This window comes from Somniosus microcephalus, chromosome 17, assembly GCF_052327205.1.
Source record: "Somniosus microcephalus isolate GS21.2 chromosome 17, FLI_Smic_1.0, whole genome shotgun sequence".
Lineage (NCBI taxonomy): Eukaryota > Metazoa > Chordata > Chondrichthyes > Squaliformes > Somniosidae > Somniosus > Somniosus microcephalus.
In genome coordinates this window covers 57419555-57437596 of record NC_141003.1, presented here as the reverse complement: position 1 = coordinate 57437596, position 18042 = coordinate 57419555, and the positions used below count along the sequence as shown (strand labels likewise).

At 44.6% G+C, this 18042-nt stretch overlaps 1 protein-coding gene across 5 annotated transcripts in view; it reads left to right on the top strand.

Moving 5' to 3' along the window:
* The window catches only part of LOC147105737 (tyrosine-protein phosphatase non-receptor type 12-like), a 144693-nt gene that overhangs the window by 65674 nt on the left and 60977 nt on the right, over positions 1–18042 (top strand). For all 5 annotated transcript variants that reach the window (XR_015081570.1, XR_015081569.1, XM_086010412.1 and 2 more), the window contains exons 6-7: positions 900–971; positions 17791–17850. Coding sequence is in view for 3 of the 5 variants with exons in the window: in XM_086010412.1 (XP_085866538.1) it covers positions 900–971; positions 17791–17850 (132 nt within the window). In the remaining 2 variants the exon portion in view is untranslated. The remainder of the gene's footprint in view (positions 1–899; positions 972–17790; positions 17851–18042) is intronic.

Genomic DNA, 18042 nt, shown 5'->3' with positions numbered 1-18042 from the left:
GTTCTAACTATTTTTAAAGTTTTCTCTGAAAATTAAATATGAATATTAATTTTGCAGCAGTCGTGTCTTGTATGAAACTTGCTTGTATACCAATCTTGATGTGCAAATTTTGTGAACTCTCAAACCAAATTATTTCAGCTATGGTACAGTTTTGCTTGATTGTAATCAAGTTATTTGCATGCACATTTTTGTTGAGACCAGTGAAGAATGAAAAAATGGTTACAAGCTTCATTTTCAGGCGGTCAGGATACAATGCTGCACCTTCTCCCCCTCGCACTTGAGTCTGAGGAAGCAGACATATTGTTAGGAGCTATTCCCTCATTGTAGAAGTACAAATGTCTGGTTGAAACTGTGGTCTTGCTGTGTCGCTGTTTATTTTCACTCATTTTAAGCACTGTTGCTTTTGGTTGGAGAGAGATCAAGAAGTAGGTAGCAATGAATCCCTGCATTGTCCACAGACTGCAGCTGGGTGTGTTGGTGACTAAAGTGTAAGCACAGAACAGGCAGGGAAACCAAGTGAGGGCATCTTGGTTGTATGCAGATCCATGTGTATTTTGGTTTGCTTGGCAGAATGAATTAGCATGCAAGTTGTATATTCGTTTTATACATCCTGCTGAAAATGTCAATCACCTATTCGCAAGAAAGTGAGATTCGAGTACTTTGTAGATGGATTTTTTTAGTTGTCTTTAAACTTTGTAAATGGCTTTTATTACTTATTGTAGAACTAACATCAGTCTGTAGTGAGTTGTAGTTATACTTCAACAGCATGATATGTGAAGTAAGTTGTACTACAAGTTAGGTTTTTGTGAGGAGAACTTGTTTTTTTTCTTGTTGATCAAAAACTACCTGATGTCACGAATATATGTATACCCTTAATTTTAACATTTGTATTTCTCTAGAAAAAATGTGAGCGCTACTGGCCATTACATGGGGATGGTGTTCTTCATCTTGGAGAATTTCACATTACTTGTGTGAGTACTTCGGCTATATTTGAAGAATGTTTTGAGGGGACGGAATGATGGTACTTCATTTGCTAATTGCTAGATGACATTTTTCCCCCTTTTGACAAAATTATCTATTTTGCTTTAGTTTTTATTTTTCAAACTACTTACCAGGTTCAAACTGTCGGAACAATAGTTTAAAATAATGGGGAAAGAAATGTGAATGTCTTGGTGATCTGATATTGGCTTTTCTGCATTTCCCTCTATGATTGACATTCCTGGTGTCCCAAATCAAAAGAAAATCTCTAATCTTTCTGATTGGTGTATTTTGGTGGAGTATGGTTTGATAGACATTGACAGCCCTCGGTCACCCCACCCAAATGGCCAATCTTCATGCCTGAACCTGTACAGTGATTATTTCAGTCGGATGTTTGAATGGCCATTGGAGCTCAGCCCAGTGCTGGTCTCACCTGACATCCCCATATGTGCACTTTCCAGCAACAGATTGTTGGATGACATTCCGTAGCCAGAATCCTGGCAGATTTTCTCAATTTTGTTTCTCTTTCAGCTCCTCCCCTCAAAGGCTTATGGAAAAGCTCCATTTTTAAGTGAAATATTAAGCCCACTCAGCCACCCTGTTCAAGAGTGAATTTTTGTGGTTTAGTAATAATGTCATTGTGATTAAAAAGTTGCATTGTAGGTATTTTTAATAGTCTAAATGAATTAATAGAATTTCAAGGGAAATGCCACATATAAACACGACTTCAAGTCATCTATAAAACTATTCATATACACTTCTATTATGTAGACACACTGAAAATTCTGTATTTGGGTTTGAGGGTACACTTTAGATTAGGAGACTGTGGCGGAACCACCAGAGGATTACGGACAATTGTATATTATTCCTTTTACAGCAATGTAGTACAGCTGGGGTCTGCACCGTTAATGTATCTGTTAACTGTACTAGGGCTTCTTTCCTGTACTCCGCATGATGACGTCATGCCATCCGTCACGTGATCTCTCAACGGCGGGAAGAACGTGATGACGTCAGAGCTCGGAACCTTCTAGCAGCTGAGCTCAGAACCGGAACCTTCTCGCAGCTGAGCTCGGAACCGGAACCTTCTCGCAGCTGAGCTCGGAACCGGAACCTTCTCGCAGCTGAGCTCGGAACCGGAACCTTCTCGCAGCTGAGCTCGGAACCTGCTAGCAGTTTCCTGAGAGGCTTTCAAGCAGACCAGACCTATTTGCATTGTATCCTACAGTTTCCTGTACAGCTTCGTTTGTTCATTAAATTTTATTGTTTTTGATTTTCTGAGTCGATCTCAATTCTTCAGCTAGGAACCCCAGTTCCTACATTGGTGACCCCGATTTCTTCGAACAATTTTCGTTGAAGTTACATCATGGACACGAATGCTGTCGCCCTCAAACTGCCGCAATTTTGGGAGCAACAACCGGCCGCGTGGTTTTTCCAGGCGGAAGCCCAATTTGCAATCCGGGGAGTAGCAGCGGATTCGACCCGTTATTACGTGGTCTCCGCCCTCGACAGCGCCACGGCCTCGCGGGTCGTCAGCCTCCTCGAGAGTCCACCGAACGATGGCAAGTACGAAGCTTTAAAAGCACGTTTACTGCAGATTTTCGGTCTGTCCAAGTCGGAGCGCGCTAGCAGACTTATCTCCATGCCCGGCCTCGGGGACTCAAAACCCTCAGAGCTCATGAGCCAAATGCTCACGCTTTTGGGCTCTGAATCGTAATGTTTTCTGTTCCGCGAGCTGTTTCTCTGTCAACTACCAGAGCCAGCACAGACGGCCTTGGCCAATTCCGCGATCACGGATTGTGCTGAACTCGCTGACAAAGCGGATAAAATATTCACCGTCTCACAACAATCTTGTGCATCCAGGAGGTGCCCATCCCCCACGAGCGAATCCGACGACGACTCCTGCAGGCTGGTGTGCATACCACGCTCGTTTCGGCGCGAAGGCCAGAAATTGCCGTCCACCCTGCAGTTTCTCACCAAAAAAAAACCTACCTCAAACCAGCGGTTTCTGAGAAGGTCAATAAGGCCTAAGGGATGCGCCGGAGTTGCGATGGCCGTCGGGTCCGTAGGGAAGCGCCTATACATTACAGACCCTGTCAGGGCGACGTTTTCTCTGTGATACTGGCTCCCAGTGCAGTATCCTACCAGCGTCGAAGCTAGATCTTCAATCCGGCGGTCAAGGTCCCCCCCCTCGAGGCAGCCAATGGTGCGGCCATTCGCACGTTCGGAAAGCGTAGGGTCCAGTTGAGTTTTGGCGGCCAACGTTTTGTTTGGGAGTTCATCACGGCGAAAGTCTCACAGGCCATCCTGGGGGCAGATTTCTTTGCGCAAACGGGTTTCTCGTCGACGTCCGACACTGCCGGCTAATCGGTGCCTCCACTTTTCACTCGGTCCCCTACCACCGAAGCACCGCGATGTCTTGGTCAGTTGCCTGTGCAGTCCCATCTCCAAATGAGTTCTCTCATCTTATCAGTGAGTTCCCTGAGCTCACCAGGCCCACATTTTCTTCTTCAGTCGCGAGGCACGGTGTGGCGCACCACATTACCACGACAGGATCCCCCGTTTATGCGAGCGCTCGAAGGCTGGAACCCGGTAAATTCGCGGCCGCCAAGGCAGAGTTCCATACAATGGAACGCCTGGGTGTTATTCGACGTTCGAATAGTCCTTGGTCCTCGCCATTACACATTGTTGCTAAGCTGGGCGGCGGATGGCGATCATGCGGCGACTACAGACGCCTGAATGAGGCTACCACACCGGATCAGTACCCAATTCCTCACGTTCAGGATTTTTCGGCCCATCTGGCAGGGAATTCCATCTTTTCCAAAGTAGACCTCGTCCGAGGCTATCATCAAGTGCCCGTGCATCCTCGGGACGTCCCCAAAACTGCCGTCATCACACCTTTCGGGCTCTTTGAGTTCCTTCGTATGCCGTTTGGGATGAAGAATGCAGCACAAGCCTTCCAACGTCTCATGGATTCCGTGATGCGCGATCTGCCGTTCATCTTCGTCTACCTAGACGACATCCTTATTGCCAGTAACAGCATGAAAGAACACATTACGCACTTGCGTATCCTTTTTTCTCGTCTCAGCCAACATGGCCTTATTATCAACCTGGCCAAGTGCCAGTTTGGGTTGCACAGCATTGATTTCCTGGGACACAGAATCACCTCCGAAGGCGCCGTCCCGCTGGCCTCGAAGGTGGAAGCAGTCTCTTCGTTCCCTCTTCCTCAGACCGTCGGGGCCCTCCAGGAATTTCTGGGAATGGTCAATTTTTATCATCGTTTCGTCCCCAAGGCGGCATTGTTGATGTAACCTTTGTACGAGGCCCTCGGGTAAATCGGGCAAAGACCCGATCGATTGGACACCCCAGATGGACCAGGCTTTCCTCGACACTAAACGCTTTGGCTGCTGCGACCATGTTGGCACACCCCCTTCCGGGCGCAACCATTGCCCTTACCGCCGACGCATCTGATTATGCCACCGGGGCAGTACAAGAGCAGTGGGTCGACGGCACATGCAACCACTGGCTTTCTTCAGCTGCCAATTGCAAAAGAACTAACGCAAGTATAGTACTTTTGATAGGGAGTTCTGGCCATCCACCGTTTTCGCTTCCTACTGGAAGGACGCCCATTCACAGCTTTTGTAGACCACAAGCCACTTACTTTTGCGATGGCCAAGACAGCGGAACCATGGTCGGCGCGGCAACAACGTCATCTTATGTACATATCTGAATTTACAACCGACATACAACATGTCTCGGGCAAAGACAACCTGGTGGCGGATTGTCTCTCCCGCGCCCAGCTCCACGCAGTACACCTGGGAGTCGACTATGTTGGTTTGGCAAAAGAACAGAAGGCAGACCCTGAAGTGCAGGCATCCTGGACCGCAGCTTACAAGTGGCTGATGTCAGTTTCCAGGCCGCAGGGACCACACTCCTGTGTGACATCTCGATGGGCGTCCCACGTCCAGTCGAATGGCGCAGGAGAATTTTCGACACTATCCATGGGTTGTCACACCCTGGCATGAGAGCGTCACAATGACTCATGGCAAAGAAATTCGTCTGGAAGGGCATGCATCTCGATGTCTGTGACTGGACCAATACCTGCGTGAGTTGCCAGAAGTCCAAGCTACAACGCCATGTTAAGGCCCCAGTCGCCACTTTTCAGGTTCCAGAACGTCAATTCAACCATGTGCACGTGGACCTGGTTGGTCCTCTCCCTTCCTCTCGCAGGTACACTCACCACCTCACCGTGGTAGACCGCACCACCAGGTGGCCAGAGGCAATTGCTTTGGTTGCCACCACAGCGGCAGACGTCTCCAGAGCCTTCATCTCGTCGTGGGTAGCTCGGTTCGGGATACCGGCTGACATCTCCTCCGACCGGGGGCCTCAATTTACCTCTGAGCTTTGGAATGCCGTAGCTCAAGGTTTGGGCACCAAGCTTCATCGTACCACCGCCTACCATCCACAGGCGAACGGTCTGTGTGAAAGATTCCACAGGTCCCTTATAGCCGCACTGCGTGCTAGTCTCCGTGGGCCTAGTTGGGTGGACAGGCTCCCTTGGGTGCTGCTAGGTCTTCGCACGGCGCCTAAGGATGACCTGCATTCTTCTTCAGAGCTGGTTTACGGCCAACCACTGAGTGCCTGGCAATTTTCTTCCTCCTCACACGGAACCCTGGTCCCCGGCTCGGCAGCTCGGCGGCCACCAGGAAGCGGCTAGGAATTTCATCCCAGTGCCTACATCGCATCATGACCTGCAGCGCTCCCATGTCTCGGTGGATCTTAAGAGCGCAGAATACGTGTTCATTCGGCAGCATGCTCGCAAAAACCCGCTCAAACCGCCTTACACAGGTCCGTTCCGCGTCATCTTGTCAGGTGACAAGTCCTTCACAGTCGACGTCGGTGGTAAGCCTGACCACATCTCCATCGACCGGTTGAAACCAGCGCATCTGGATTTGAGCGAACCAGTCGTCACCGCTGAGCCGCTTCGTCGTGGTCGTCCACCGTCAACTGCCGGTCCAGTACAGCCACAGTCATCTGCCGAGTCGCCAGTGCCCGCCTCGCCGAGTCGCCAGTGCCCGCCTCACCGGGTCGACCACAGCCGGCCGCCTCTTCTCCTCCACCTGCGGCGTCATCCCAACCACAGCCAACGGCCAGTTCGTCTTCTAGCGCTCCGTTCCAGCTGCCGGGGTATCGCAGTCGGTCGGACAGACTCGTCAGACCCCCTTCTCGCCTTACCTTCTCTGTTAAAAACAATTCTGGGGGGGCGCATGTGGCGGAACCACCAGAGGATTACAGACAATCGTACATAATTTCTTTTACAGCAATGTAGTACAGCTGGGGGCTGCACCTTTTTTAATGTATCTGTTAACTGTACTAGGGTTTCTTTCCTGTACTCCGCGTGATGACGTCATGCCGTCTGTCACGTGATCTCTCGACGGCGGGAAGAACGTGATGACGTCATGACGTCCGAGCTCGGAACCTTCTAGCAGTTTCCTGAGAGGCTTTCAAGCAGACCAGACCTATTTGCATTGTATCCTACAGTTTCCTGTACAGCTTCGTTTGTTCATTAAATTTTATTGTTTTTGATTTTCTGAGTCGATCTCAATTCTTCGGCTAGGAACCCCAGTTCCTGCAAGACAATATTTTCTAATCTCTGTTTTCACTTGTGGGGAGAAGCTAAGGGTTAGTTACCTCGATTTTAGCAATGGCCCCCTCTTTTGAGAACTTACATTGCTTGGAAACATTTGACACTGGCTTCCAGTTACATTGGGTAAATATAAATGTTAGCCTATTGGTTTTTATACTGACAGATGAGAGTGCCTTAGCATTATGTTGCTTTCTGTCAATATTCACCACAAAAGCATTGCTACTATAAAAATGTTACTGTCCAAGCTTCTGGTTATTGATGCAGGAATTGGAGAACAGTGTGCTGATGCCACACTTTTTTTTCATCCTGATTTAAGTTGTTTTAATCTGAAATGGAGTTTTTCCAAGCTTATGTTTGTAGATTTTGAATGTTGGTATCGACCTGAGCTAATAATCGAGAGAACGTGAGTTCAAATCCCATTTGAATGTAATTTTTTTTTAAATCAACAAAATCTGGAAATAAAAGTCTATAATACTGACCATGCAGCTATAAACCCTACTGGTTCATCAATGTCCCTTTTTAGGCAAGGAAACATGCTATCTTTGTGTCGGCCAGCAAGCCACTTAGTCGTATCAAACCACTACAATGTGGAAAATTGCCCAGCTAGGTCCTATCCACAAAATGTAAGACAAATCCAACTCGGCCAATTACCACCCCATCAGTCTACTCCCAAACATGAGCCAAGTGATTGAAACAGATGGCACTTACTCACCAATAACCTGATCAAAGCTCAGTTTAGGCTCCACCAGAACCACTTGGCTCCAGGCCTTATTACAGCCTTAGTCCAAACGGGGACAGAAGAGCTGAATTCGTGAGGTGAGTGACTGCCCTTGACATCAAGGCAGTATTTTAATAATTGTAGCACTAACGAGCCTTAGGAAAACACAAGTCAATGGGGATCCAGTGGCTGGAGTCATACCTAGCACAAAAGATGATGGTTGTGGTTGTTGGAGGCTAATCATCTCCGCCCCAGGACATCACTGCAAGAGTTCTTCGGGGCAGTATCCTTGGCCCAACTATCTTCAGCTGCTTCATCGATGGCCTTCCCTCCATCAGGTCGTAAGTGGGGCTGTTTACTGATGATTCCATAGTGTTCAGCTCCATTTGCAATTCCCCAGATAATGAAGCAGTCCATGCCTGCGTGCAGCAAGATCTGGACAATATCCCAGGCATGGGCTGATAAGTGGCAAGTAATATTTGCACCACAAGTGTCAAGCTATGACCATCTCCAACAAGAGAGAGCATAACCACCTCCCCGTCATTACCATTGTCAAGTCCTCCACCATCAACATTCTAGAGGTCGCCATTGAGCACAAACTGAACTGGACCAGCTACATAAATGCTGTGGATAGTAAAGCAGGCCAGAGGCTGGGTATTCTGCAGCAAGTGGCTCACCTCCTGACTCCTTAAAATCCTTCTACCACCTATAAGGCACATCTGGAATTTGATGGAGTACTCTTCACTTGCCTGAATGGGTGCAGCTCCAACAACACTCGAAGCTTGACACCATCCAGGACAAAGCAGTCTACTTGATCGGCAATGGCTAAAACATCCACTCCCTCCACCATCGGCATACTGTGACTGCAGTGTGTACTATCTACAGGATGCACTGCAATAACTCGCCAAGGCTTCTTCGGCAACACCTCCCAAAACTGTGACCTCCATCACCTAGAATGACGAGGCTAGCAATTTCATGGGAACACCATCACCTCCAAGTTCCCCTCCAAGTCACACACCATCCTGACTTGGAAATATATCATTGCTCCTTCATTGTCGCTGGGTCAAAATCCTGGAACTCCCTACCGAACAGCACCACACGAACTGCAGCGATTCAAGAAGGTGGTTCACCACCACCTTCTCGAGGGCAACTAGGGATGGGCAATAAATAGCGGTATTGCCAGTGACGCCCACATTCCGAGAATGAATACTTTTTTAAATTGCTTTGTAAACTGTGTCTGTTACAAAATCCAAGTAGAATTCTTAATGGGGGGCATTAGCTGGTCAAATAAATATTATTGCTGTGATTATTAAAATTAATGGGGCTTAGAACTTTGCAGTTTGCTATAAGTCATGATCAACATTTTGCAGTTTTTGGGGAGGGAGAAATGGTATTAGTCCATGTCACTGTAGACTTTGAAGAACTGTCAGAAGTGCCTTTTTGACCTTTAGCAAAAATGATTAATTCAATTACTTGTTCCCATGTTAATGTTCATTTGCTTTTTTCCATCCATATTCATTGACTCGTGTAGTAATTTGTTGATATGAGCAATTGCATTAGTCTAAAGGTGTGACATTCTTTTTCTGCTAACTGATCAAAATTTAGAAGTTTTCATTGTGTGCGTTGCCTGTAAGTTTAAGGATACTAGTTTGCTCATTTTTTTTACACTGGCCTGTGACCTCTCTCTTTTATTCTCTTATCTTGTATTGTTGTTTTGAGTAGGAAATGATTGCAGGTGAATGGCAAATCTTGTTAGTGATCAGTACCTGGGGTGGGGGAACTAATATACATGCATGTCTCTGGAAGGTAATCTGATATTTAGAGTACATACTACAAATGAATGAAATGGCAGTTCTTCCTTTCATGTACTCCAAATCCTGTAAAACAGCAGTAACTTCATATCACTAGGCTGATATGTCTGCATTGTTAGTTAATAGAAGCCCAAAACAAAAAGCTGAAGCATAAGATGCTTTTTTCAATTCACAGCATGAGGATTATTGACATAAGGTTGCCCTGGACTGTGAAAAGTACCCATACTGACCACACTTTCGTTATTAGGATTGTGTAACAAAAGAATCCATTTCCTTAATTGATTTTTGGCAGGATTGTTGCTTATGTCAGCAGTCCAATGTACAGATGCTAACTGGTACTAAAATATTTTAAGTTAACACTTAGAAGTCGGCTGCTTTGTATTGACGGGATCAGCAGAACCGTATGCGTTTTTGTGCTATGTCCTTGTTTAAAGCTCGGGACCTAGCTACGCTACTGCTTCAGATGCACTACATTTCTATCACTTCTGCTTGCTGCCTCTCACTTGATGCCAAATGCCCAATCCCATTGATTATCCTAGTCACATGTGGGAAAGGGAGCGTGTAGAATGTAATGGAGCATGCATCTCAACCTCACAACCTGCCAGGATTTCCTTTCCTCTCTGTCTGCCACTAGGGCAGTGTCCTCGGCCCAACTGTCTTCAGCTGCTTCATCAATGACCTTCCCTCCAACATAAGGTCAGAAATGGGGATGTTCACTGATGACTGCAGTGTTCAGCACCATTCACAATTCCTCAGATAATGAAGCAGTCCATGCCCGCATGCAACAAGACCTGGATGATGTTCAGGCTTGGGCTGAGAAATGGCAGGTAACATTTGCGCCACAGAAGTGCCAGGCAATGACTCTCCAACAAGTGAGAGTCTAACCATCTCCCCTTGACATACGCCAAATCCCCCACCAACATCATCCTGGGGGTCACCATTGACCAGAAACTTAACTGGACCAGCCACATAGATACTGTGGCAACAAGAGCAGGTCAGAGGCTAGGTATTTTGCGGCGAGTGTCTCATCTCCTGACTCCCCAAAGCCTTTCCACCATCTACAAGGCACAAGTCAGGAGTGTGATGGAATACTCTCCACTTGCCTGGATGAGTGCAGCTCCAACAACACTCAAAGCTCGACAACATCCAGGACACAGCAGCCAGCTTGATTGGCACCCCATCCACCACCTTAAACATTCGCTCCCTTCCCCACCGGCGTACCGTGGCTGCAGTGTGTACCATCTACAAGATGCACTGCAGCAACTCGCCAAGGCTTCTTCGGCAGCACCTCCCAAACGCACAACCTCTTCCACCTAGAAGGACAAGGGCAGCAGGCACATGGGAACACCACCACCTCTAAGTTCCCCTCCATCCTGACTTAGAAGTATATCGCCGATCCTTCATCGTCGCCGAGTCAAAATCCTGGAACTCCCTACGTAACAGCACCGTGGAAGTACCTTCACTACATGGACTGTAATGGTTCAAGAAGGTGGCTCACCACCACCGTACGAGGGCAATCAAGGATGGGCAATAAATGCTGGCCTTGCCAGCGACGCCAACATCCCATAAATGAATATTTAAAAAAAAAAAAAAAGGCCCAGACTTCCTGAATTACCACCTGATCCCAAATTCCTTCGATTACTCAGATTTTGGACTTATCTGGCATCCACATTGAACTTTATTACAGACTCTGTTATTCATAAATAAAACAGATTGAATGCAAGCTACAGCCACTTTAGAGTCTCCTGTGTAGGCATTTGGGTTTGGAACTTGGTTGTCTCTGCTCTGGTATTTTCCATGGGATTAGTCATTTCAAACTTCATCTTTTGTTTCCTCTGGTAACCATATCTGAGATAATGCTGACTTTAATGTCACCTGATCTTTCAGGGAAGGTTATCTGAAAATTGAAGTTTTGGCACTGATATATTCTTGGGTTATGTTTGGCATTGATTCAGGATACTCGGCCCAACACTTCCTGTTCTATGCATTGGGCCCCTGCCCACAACCTTTGAAGAAGAGCTCATGCTGTATCAGGACATTTTTCTTAACCTACACCAGCACCCTTGTGGCCATTGAGAATGCTGATTGATGTTGAATTATTGTCAGTTTTTTTGGTGTGGACTTGTGCTCGTTAGGAATTGGACTGGATTGTCCAAGCTCAGCTCACCTAGGGCTCTTACAGCCATTTGAGAGGAGAAGTTATTCATGTTTAACTGAGCTGAATTCAGATTTGGGTCTGAGTTGGTACTACTGTAATCTAATCTATTGCCCTGATCAGATTATGATGCTCACACATTTGACTGCTTTATAAAGTGATGGAAAATAATTGGCAGCAAACCGGTGGGAAGAAGGGACTATTTGAAAAGTTGAGTGAGGACAGGACAAGGTACAGTTGAAGAGTGAGATTTTAAAAGGTTTTTGAAAGGACCAAAATTAAGTAACTTCAGATAGCACAATGGCTGAAAGAACACCCATTAATGATGGAGCAGGGAACAAAGAATCATTCAGAACTGCGGCTGCATGCTCGGACATATAGGGAGAGAAAATGACTGATTTAGAGTAGGATGGGGAACTTGAAATCAGTTGATTGGAACATGGCAAGGACAGGGGTGATGGGAATTATGGGACTTTGTGCGTGCAGTCATGGCATTCTGAAAAAGTTGCAATTTGTGGAGTTGAGACTAGGAGAGCATTTGAGAAGTGGCGACTTTAGATGATGACGTGTAATCAGGTTTCAGCAGCAGAGAGGGAGAGGTAAGGGCAGGAGTAGAAGATGTTATGGAAATGGAAGAAAGTGGTTTTGGGAACTGGATATAGAGAATGAAGCGCAGCTCCAGGTCAAGCAGTGTACCAAGGTTCTGCACCTCTGAACTTAGCATGAAGAGACAGCCTAGGAGGTAGATGGGAATCCAGGTCAAAGGTACACGGGTGTGAATGTGAACCAAAGAGAATGGCAGAGTCGAGCATTATTGAGGATTGCTGGGATGTGGCAGCATCATGGAGCAAGGTGTAGCTGCCTTGTTGAGAGCACTCAGGAAATTGGGAGACAAACTGCCTTTGAGAACCATCAGGTCCCACTTATTCGTACCTGCCAGCCTCATCTGCAGCCCATTTCAACCAACCGATACCCTTATCACGACTTTCCCAATCACCAGTCAATTCCTGCCTTAAAGCATTTAAGCATAAATTTTCTGCTTTGTAAAATTAATTGATGTAAATCATAGCTGGGGGTTCACCATTTCCTGATATGCCTTCCTGGTATGTGCCAGGTGTGTGGTAGCAGAAAATTTACCACTTAGTGCACTATTACTGAACAGAAATTTCTATCAACAAAAAATCCTCCATAGAATGTTCAAAAATTCATTGTTTACAGTTTGTAAATGTTTATATAATTTTTTTAACTGAAAATACAACTAAAATAGAAATGAGTGCCTTAAAGTCATTTCTCAATAAACAAGCAGGTTACTGTTTTGTCACGTACTGCTTTTCACGAGGCTTGTCTTATCTCAGCAGCTTGTAATAGAAAACATTTATTAATAAATTTAAATAAGCACGAGACTTGCCTGAAATAAAGCTTTGGGAATTTGATCTTGGCTTTCTTTTAACATCTTTTGGCAAAAGCAAATAAACTCTATATCCACCGGATCAGCCAACCCAAACTTCTATCTTTGATTGCATGCCATGAAATTCTACAAACTCTACATGTGCAAAATACAAGATGTGGTTGCAAGCTCCTCTAACTAACTTTTTGAGATAAAAATATACAGCAGCCCAGGCTTTTGAGACAGATTGAGGCCTTGAAATAAAAACTTAAATGTAAGTATCCGCATATTCAAAAGACAATTCAATAGGTAAATAGAATTGTGTTACTGTAAAATGTCATTTTAAAAATTTGTTTTAATTTTCTTTAAAACAACTACAACTTGCCTTTATATAGTACCTTTTTAATATAGAAAAATGTTCCAAGGCACTCGGTGTAATCACAAGTAAGTAGACACTGAACCAAAGGTGATATTTGGAAAGGTGACCAAAAGCTTGGTCAAAGAGGTGGGTTTTAAGGAGGGTCTTAAAGAAGGAGAGGCAGAAGGGCTTGGACGAGGAATTCCGGAGCGTTGGGTCTACGTGATTGAAGGCTCGGCCACCAATGGCAGGGGGTGGGTTGCACAAATGTCCAGAGTTGGAGATAATGGAGAGTTTTGGGGGATGGCTGTAGGAATAGAGGAGGTTCCAAAGCTAGGGAGGGGAAAGGCCATGAAGGGATTTATACGCAAGGTTGATCATTTAAAATTTAACCTGGAACCAATGTAGGGTCAGCTAGGACGGGGGTGATGAGTGAGCAGGACTTGATGCAGAACAGGATATGGGTAGCAGAGTTTTGGATCATTATTTGGACATTGCCATTTTTTCCAGTTATTGAAAATTCTAATCATAGAATAGTCCAGCACAGAAGGAGGCCATTTGGCCCATCGAGTCTGTGTGGCTCTTTTGAAGAGCAATCCAGTTTGTCCCACTCCCTCGCTCTTTCCCCATATCCCAGCAATTTTTTTCTCCCAAGTATTTATCCAATTCCCTTTTGAAGGATAGTATTGAATCTGTATCCACCACCCTTTTTTTCTTATCGCCTCTGGTTCTTGTCAACTTAAATCTGTGCCCTTCAGCCATTGGAAACACTTTCTCTTTATTTAGTCTATCTAAATTCTTCATGATTTTACACACATCTATCAAATCGCCTCTAAGCCTTCTCTGCTCCAAGGAGAACAACACCAGCTTCTCCAGTCTATCCACGTAACTGTAATCCCTCATCCCTGGAACCATTCTAGTAAATCTCTTCTGGAACCTCTCCAAAGTCTTCACGTCCTTCCTAAAGTGTGGTGCCCAGAATTGGACACAATACTCCAGCTGGGGCTGAGCCAGTGTTTTATATCAGTTTAGCATAACTTCCTGGCTTTTGTACACTCTGCCTCTATTTATAAAGCCCAGGATCCCGTTTGCTATATTAACTGATTTGTTAACCTATCCTGCCACCTGTGCACAAGCACCCCCAGGTCCCTCTGTTCTTGCACCCCCTTTAAAATTAGACCATTTAGTGTGTATGGCCTCTCCTCATTCTTCCTACCAAAATGTATCATTTCTGCGTTGAATTTCATCTGCCTATTTTCTGCCCACTCCACCAGCCTGTCTGTCTTCTTGAAGTCTATTATCATCCTCACCGTTTACTACACTTCCAGTTTTCATGTCATCTGCAAATTTCGAAATTGTACCTTGTACCCCAAATCCAAGTCATTAATGTATATCAACAACAGCAGTGGTCCTATTACTGAACCTTGGGAAACACCACTGTATACCTCCCTCAATCTGAAAAACAGCCATTCACCACAACTGTTTTCTATTCATTAGCTAATTTTGAATCCATGTTGCTACTGCCCCTCTTATCCCATGGGCTTCAATTTTGCTAACGAGCCTAATGTGTAGTACATTATCAAACGTCTTTTGGAAGTTCATATACATCAACTGCACTGCCCTCATCCACCATCTCAGTTACCTCATCAAAAAAACGCAATCAAGTTAGTCAAACACGACTTGCCCTCGACAGATCCGTGCTGGCTCTCTTTTTAAAAAGCATCAAGTGACTTGATAGTTCATCAACAAGCTGTGAGGGTGAAAAGCTGACGTACAGTTTTTCTATTATAAAATGGTGATACAGGGTTTTTCTGTTGAGCATTTTACATATAGATTTTGCATTGTAAATGTGAAACACTGGAAGTGAGATTAATGTGTACAGGAAGCATACACAAGACTTTTAAATCTATTATAACTGTGATTGGTCACTTAAATTTGTGTTGCTGTAGGGTTATGGGCCTCTGGGCTGAGGTAGAATCTACAGTCTGCAGGTGTGGTTTGCAGTTACATTGAGGAAAACCAGGTATACACATGACGCTGCTGTGTATAGTTGAAACTAGTTGGCTTTGATATCTTTTAATTGCAAAACCATCTTAATAGAACCACTTCCTGTTACCTGTCAGTTATTCTCTTGGTTGGCTGGAGATGGACTGTTCTCGCAGAACCTCTGAACCACAATGGTTGGCTGTTATGTTTATGTAAAAAGGTGTTATAATTTCTTTTGTTTCCGTCCAATCTTTTGTTTCCGTCCAATCATCACAGTAAAGAAAGGTGGTGGAGGCCTACTTAACAGACAAAATGATAGCCACATGCTGCTTATTCTGAAGGTTAAATGGGGACAGCCTTCTGCAGTTTTTTTGGATTCAGTGAGATAGAGATGAATACTGAAGATTCCTTGGTGGTTAGACAAAATCTTACATACAAATATTGGTATGCTTGACTGGCAACCCAGAACTGAAAGTTCAAACCCTACTGTGCCAAGTTGTGAAATGGAATTCAATATGGTAATTTGTGGGCTGGCACCAGTGGGGGGGGGGGGAGACACACATTTATGAAAGCTGCCATTTTACCAAATACACAACTGGTTCTCTGATTTCTTTCAGGAATAGGACTGTGCTTAACCCTATCTGGTCTACCTTGCATGTGACTCCAATCCCAAACTACGTGGTTGATTTTTAATTCCCTCTTAATTGGCAGAACAAGTAACAAAGTTGTAAATAAAAAACATAATTGCTGCAATGTTGTTGTAGTTCAAGAAGAAGATGCACTATTCATCCTCTCTGGACAGTCAGGGATGGGCAGTAAGTGCGACCTTGCCTGTGTCACCCAATTCCCAAGATCAAATAATGTATTAAACAAAAGTTGTATGTTATGGACACAGCTCCACATTTAATATTACAGTACATAGAATTTACAGCACAGAAACAAGCCATTCGGTCCAACTGGTCTGTGCTGGTGTTTATGCTCCACACGAGCCTCCTCCCAACCTACTTCATCTCGCCCTGTCACCATATCACAGAATCACAGAAACCCCACTTCTATTCCTTTCTCCTTCATGTACTTATCTAGCTTCCCCTTAAATGCATCTATGCTATTTGCCTCAACTACTTCATGTGGTAGCAAGTTCCACTCTCTAGGTAAAAAAGTTTTTCCTGAATTCCTTACTGGATTTATTGGTGACTACCTTTTTATATTTATGACCTAGTTTTGGACTCTCCCACAAATGTGGAACCATTACTAAGAAAGTTGGTGAAATATTGCATCTTTTTTTATGTACCCTAAAATGCATAAGTCAAACCTTTTGTGATCAGGTAAAATTTGCTGCAAGGAGTTTGCTATTTAAGTTTTAGTTTTGGCAAACCTAATTCATAGTTCTTGCCAAAGTCACACCGTCTGATGGTGTTTATTCTTTTACTGAAGAACAGGAGAGAGCTCATATTAATTTAGTAAGTTAACTACAGTAAGACGAGGGCTTCTGTTCAACTCTTGGGCAATGATCATCTCCAGATAGTGTGCATATAAAGTCACCCTCCAGTTCATAAGGAGTAAGACTTCACTACTCCTTATGTGAGTTTCAGTGCTGACCATGAGGAAAAATAGTGAAAGCCTAAAAACGTAAGGTTTGAAAGAGTGGAGGACAGTACCAACGGTTAGAGGCAGGTTGATGTCGGTGAGCATAGGCTAATCAGGGGAAGTTAGGTGGTCAGGAGATGGGATGGGGGAGGTCGCCAACCTAATTTGGGCATGAAACTCACTATTCCTTTGCATTTAATATTGAAGGGGGGGGTTATGTTTGAGGAAGGTCGCAGGAGACTTGAAGAGGAGGAGTTTGGAGTTGTCCTTGGTCTGCAGGATGATACTCAGTTCGTAAACTAATTTGGCTGCTGAAAGGAAGTGACAGTACAGCTCGAGGCGGTTGAGCTGGATGTGGTGCTGGGCAGCATGGCCAGCAGTTGGCATGTGCATTCAAGGTTGGGGCCCTTGGATTTCAAGCTACTTAAGTAGCTGTTATACCAGGGATAGCGGGGGAGGTGAGAAAACACTGGAATCTGAGAGGGATTGGCAGATCGAAGGTGAAGGCGGGGAAACTGTAGACTGACTGGTGCCTGTTATTTGCGGATTGCAGGCTACAGAAGGGATTTGAAGCTCCCGCTGAAAGTCCTTTTTAAATATCTGATTTTGAATAGCAAACCATTAGATAACCACTTTACTGGTCATCAGGATTGTGCTGTGGTTCTTTGATGTCTGTATATGCAGCTTGTGACAGTATTTGGTTATTTTACAAAGGATTTTGTAGGAGAAACATAATTGAGCCTCAATAAAGAGCCTTTTCTGTAGCCCTGTGAGAAATGGAGAATGCTGCTTAATGCTGTCGCTGGATTTGCACTCTTCCAAAAGCTGGATTTGGCTTTTTCTATTCTTAAAAGTTGTAATCTTTTTATGGTACTTGAAATTGCTGTATTACAGGAAAATTAATATCTTAACACCTTTCTAATTTTAGACATGTTTATTTTGAGCTTCTTAGACCTACTGAACATTGTATATAAAATCTCACATTCTCAATTCACAGATCTATTTGTACAGAAAGCAACATTGTGTCTCAGTACATTATCATTTATGCCTTTCATTTCATGCTATTTCTTCCAGCTACTTTTCTGCAGTTGCACAGCTAGATCCTATACAATATTCCAGAGTCACTCTGCTTACAGGTGGTTTTTTTTTTCCTCTCGCCCTTCCAGGAGGCGGAACAAGCAAGGAATGACTATTTTATAAGGACTCTATTAGTGGAATTCCAGAATGTGAGTATTGGTCCGGTGTAAACAATAGATCAAGTTCCAAAGTTTAACTTTTCTGATGCAATTTAATTTTTAGCATGTTTACATTTGACCGATGATAAGTGATGTATTTCATCTATCAGTGATTTCCTAGTTGGGGATTATTTTTTGAACTATGACCTAAAGCACCCAGAAACTTTCAAAAAGATGAGTCAT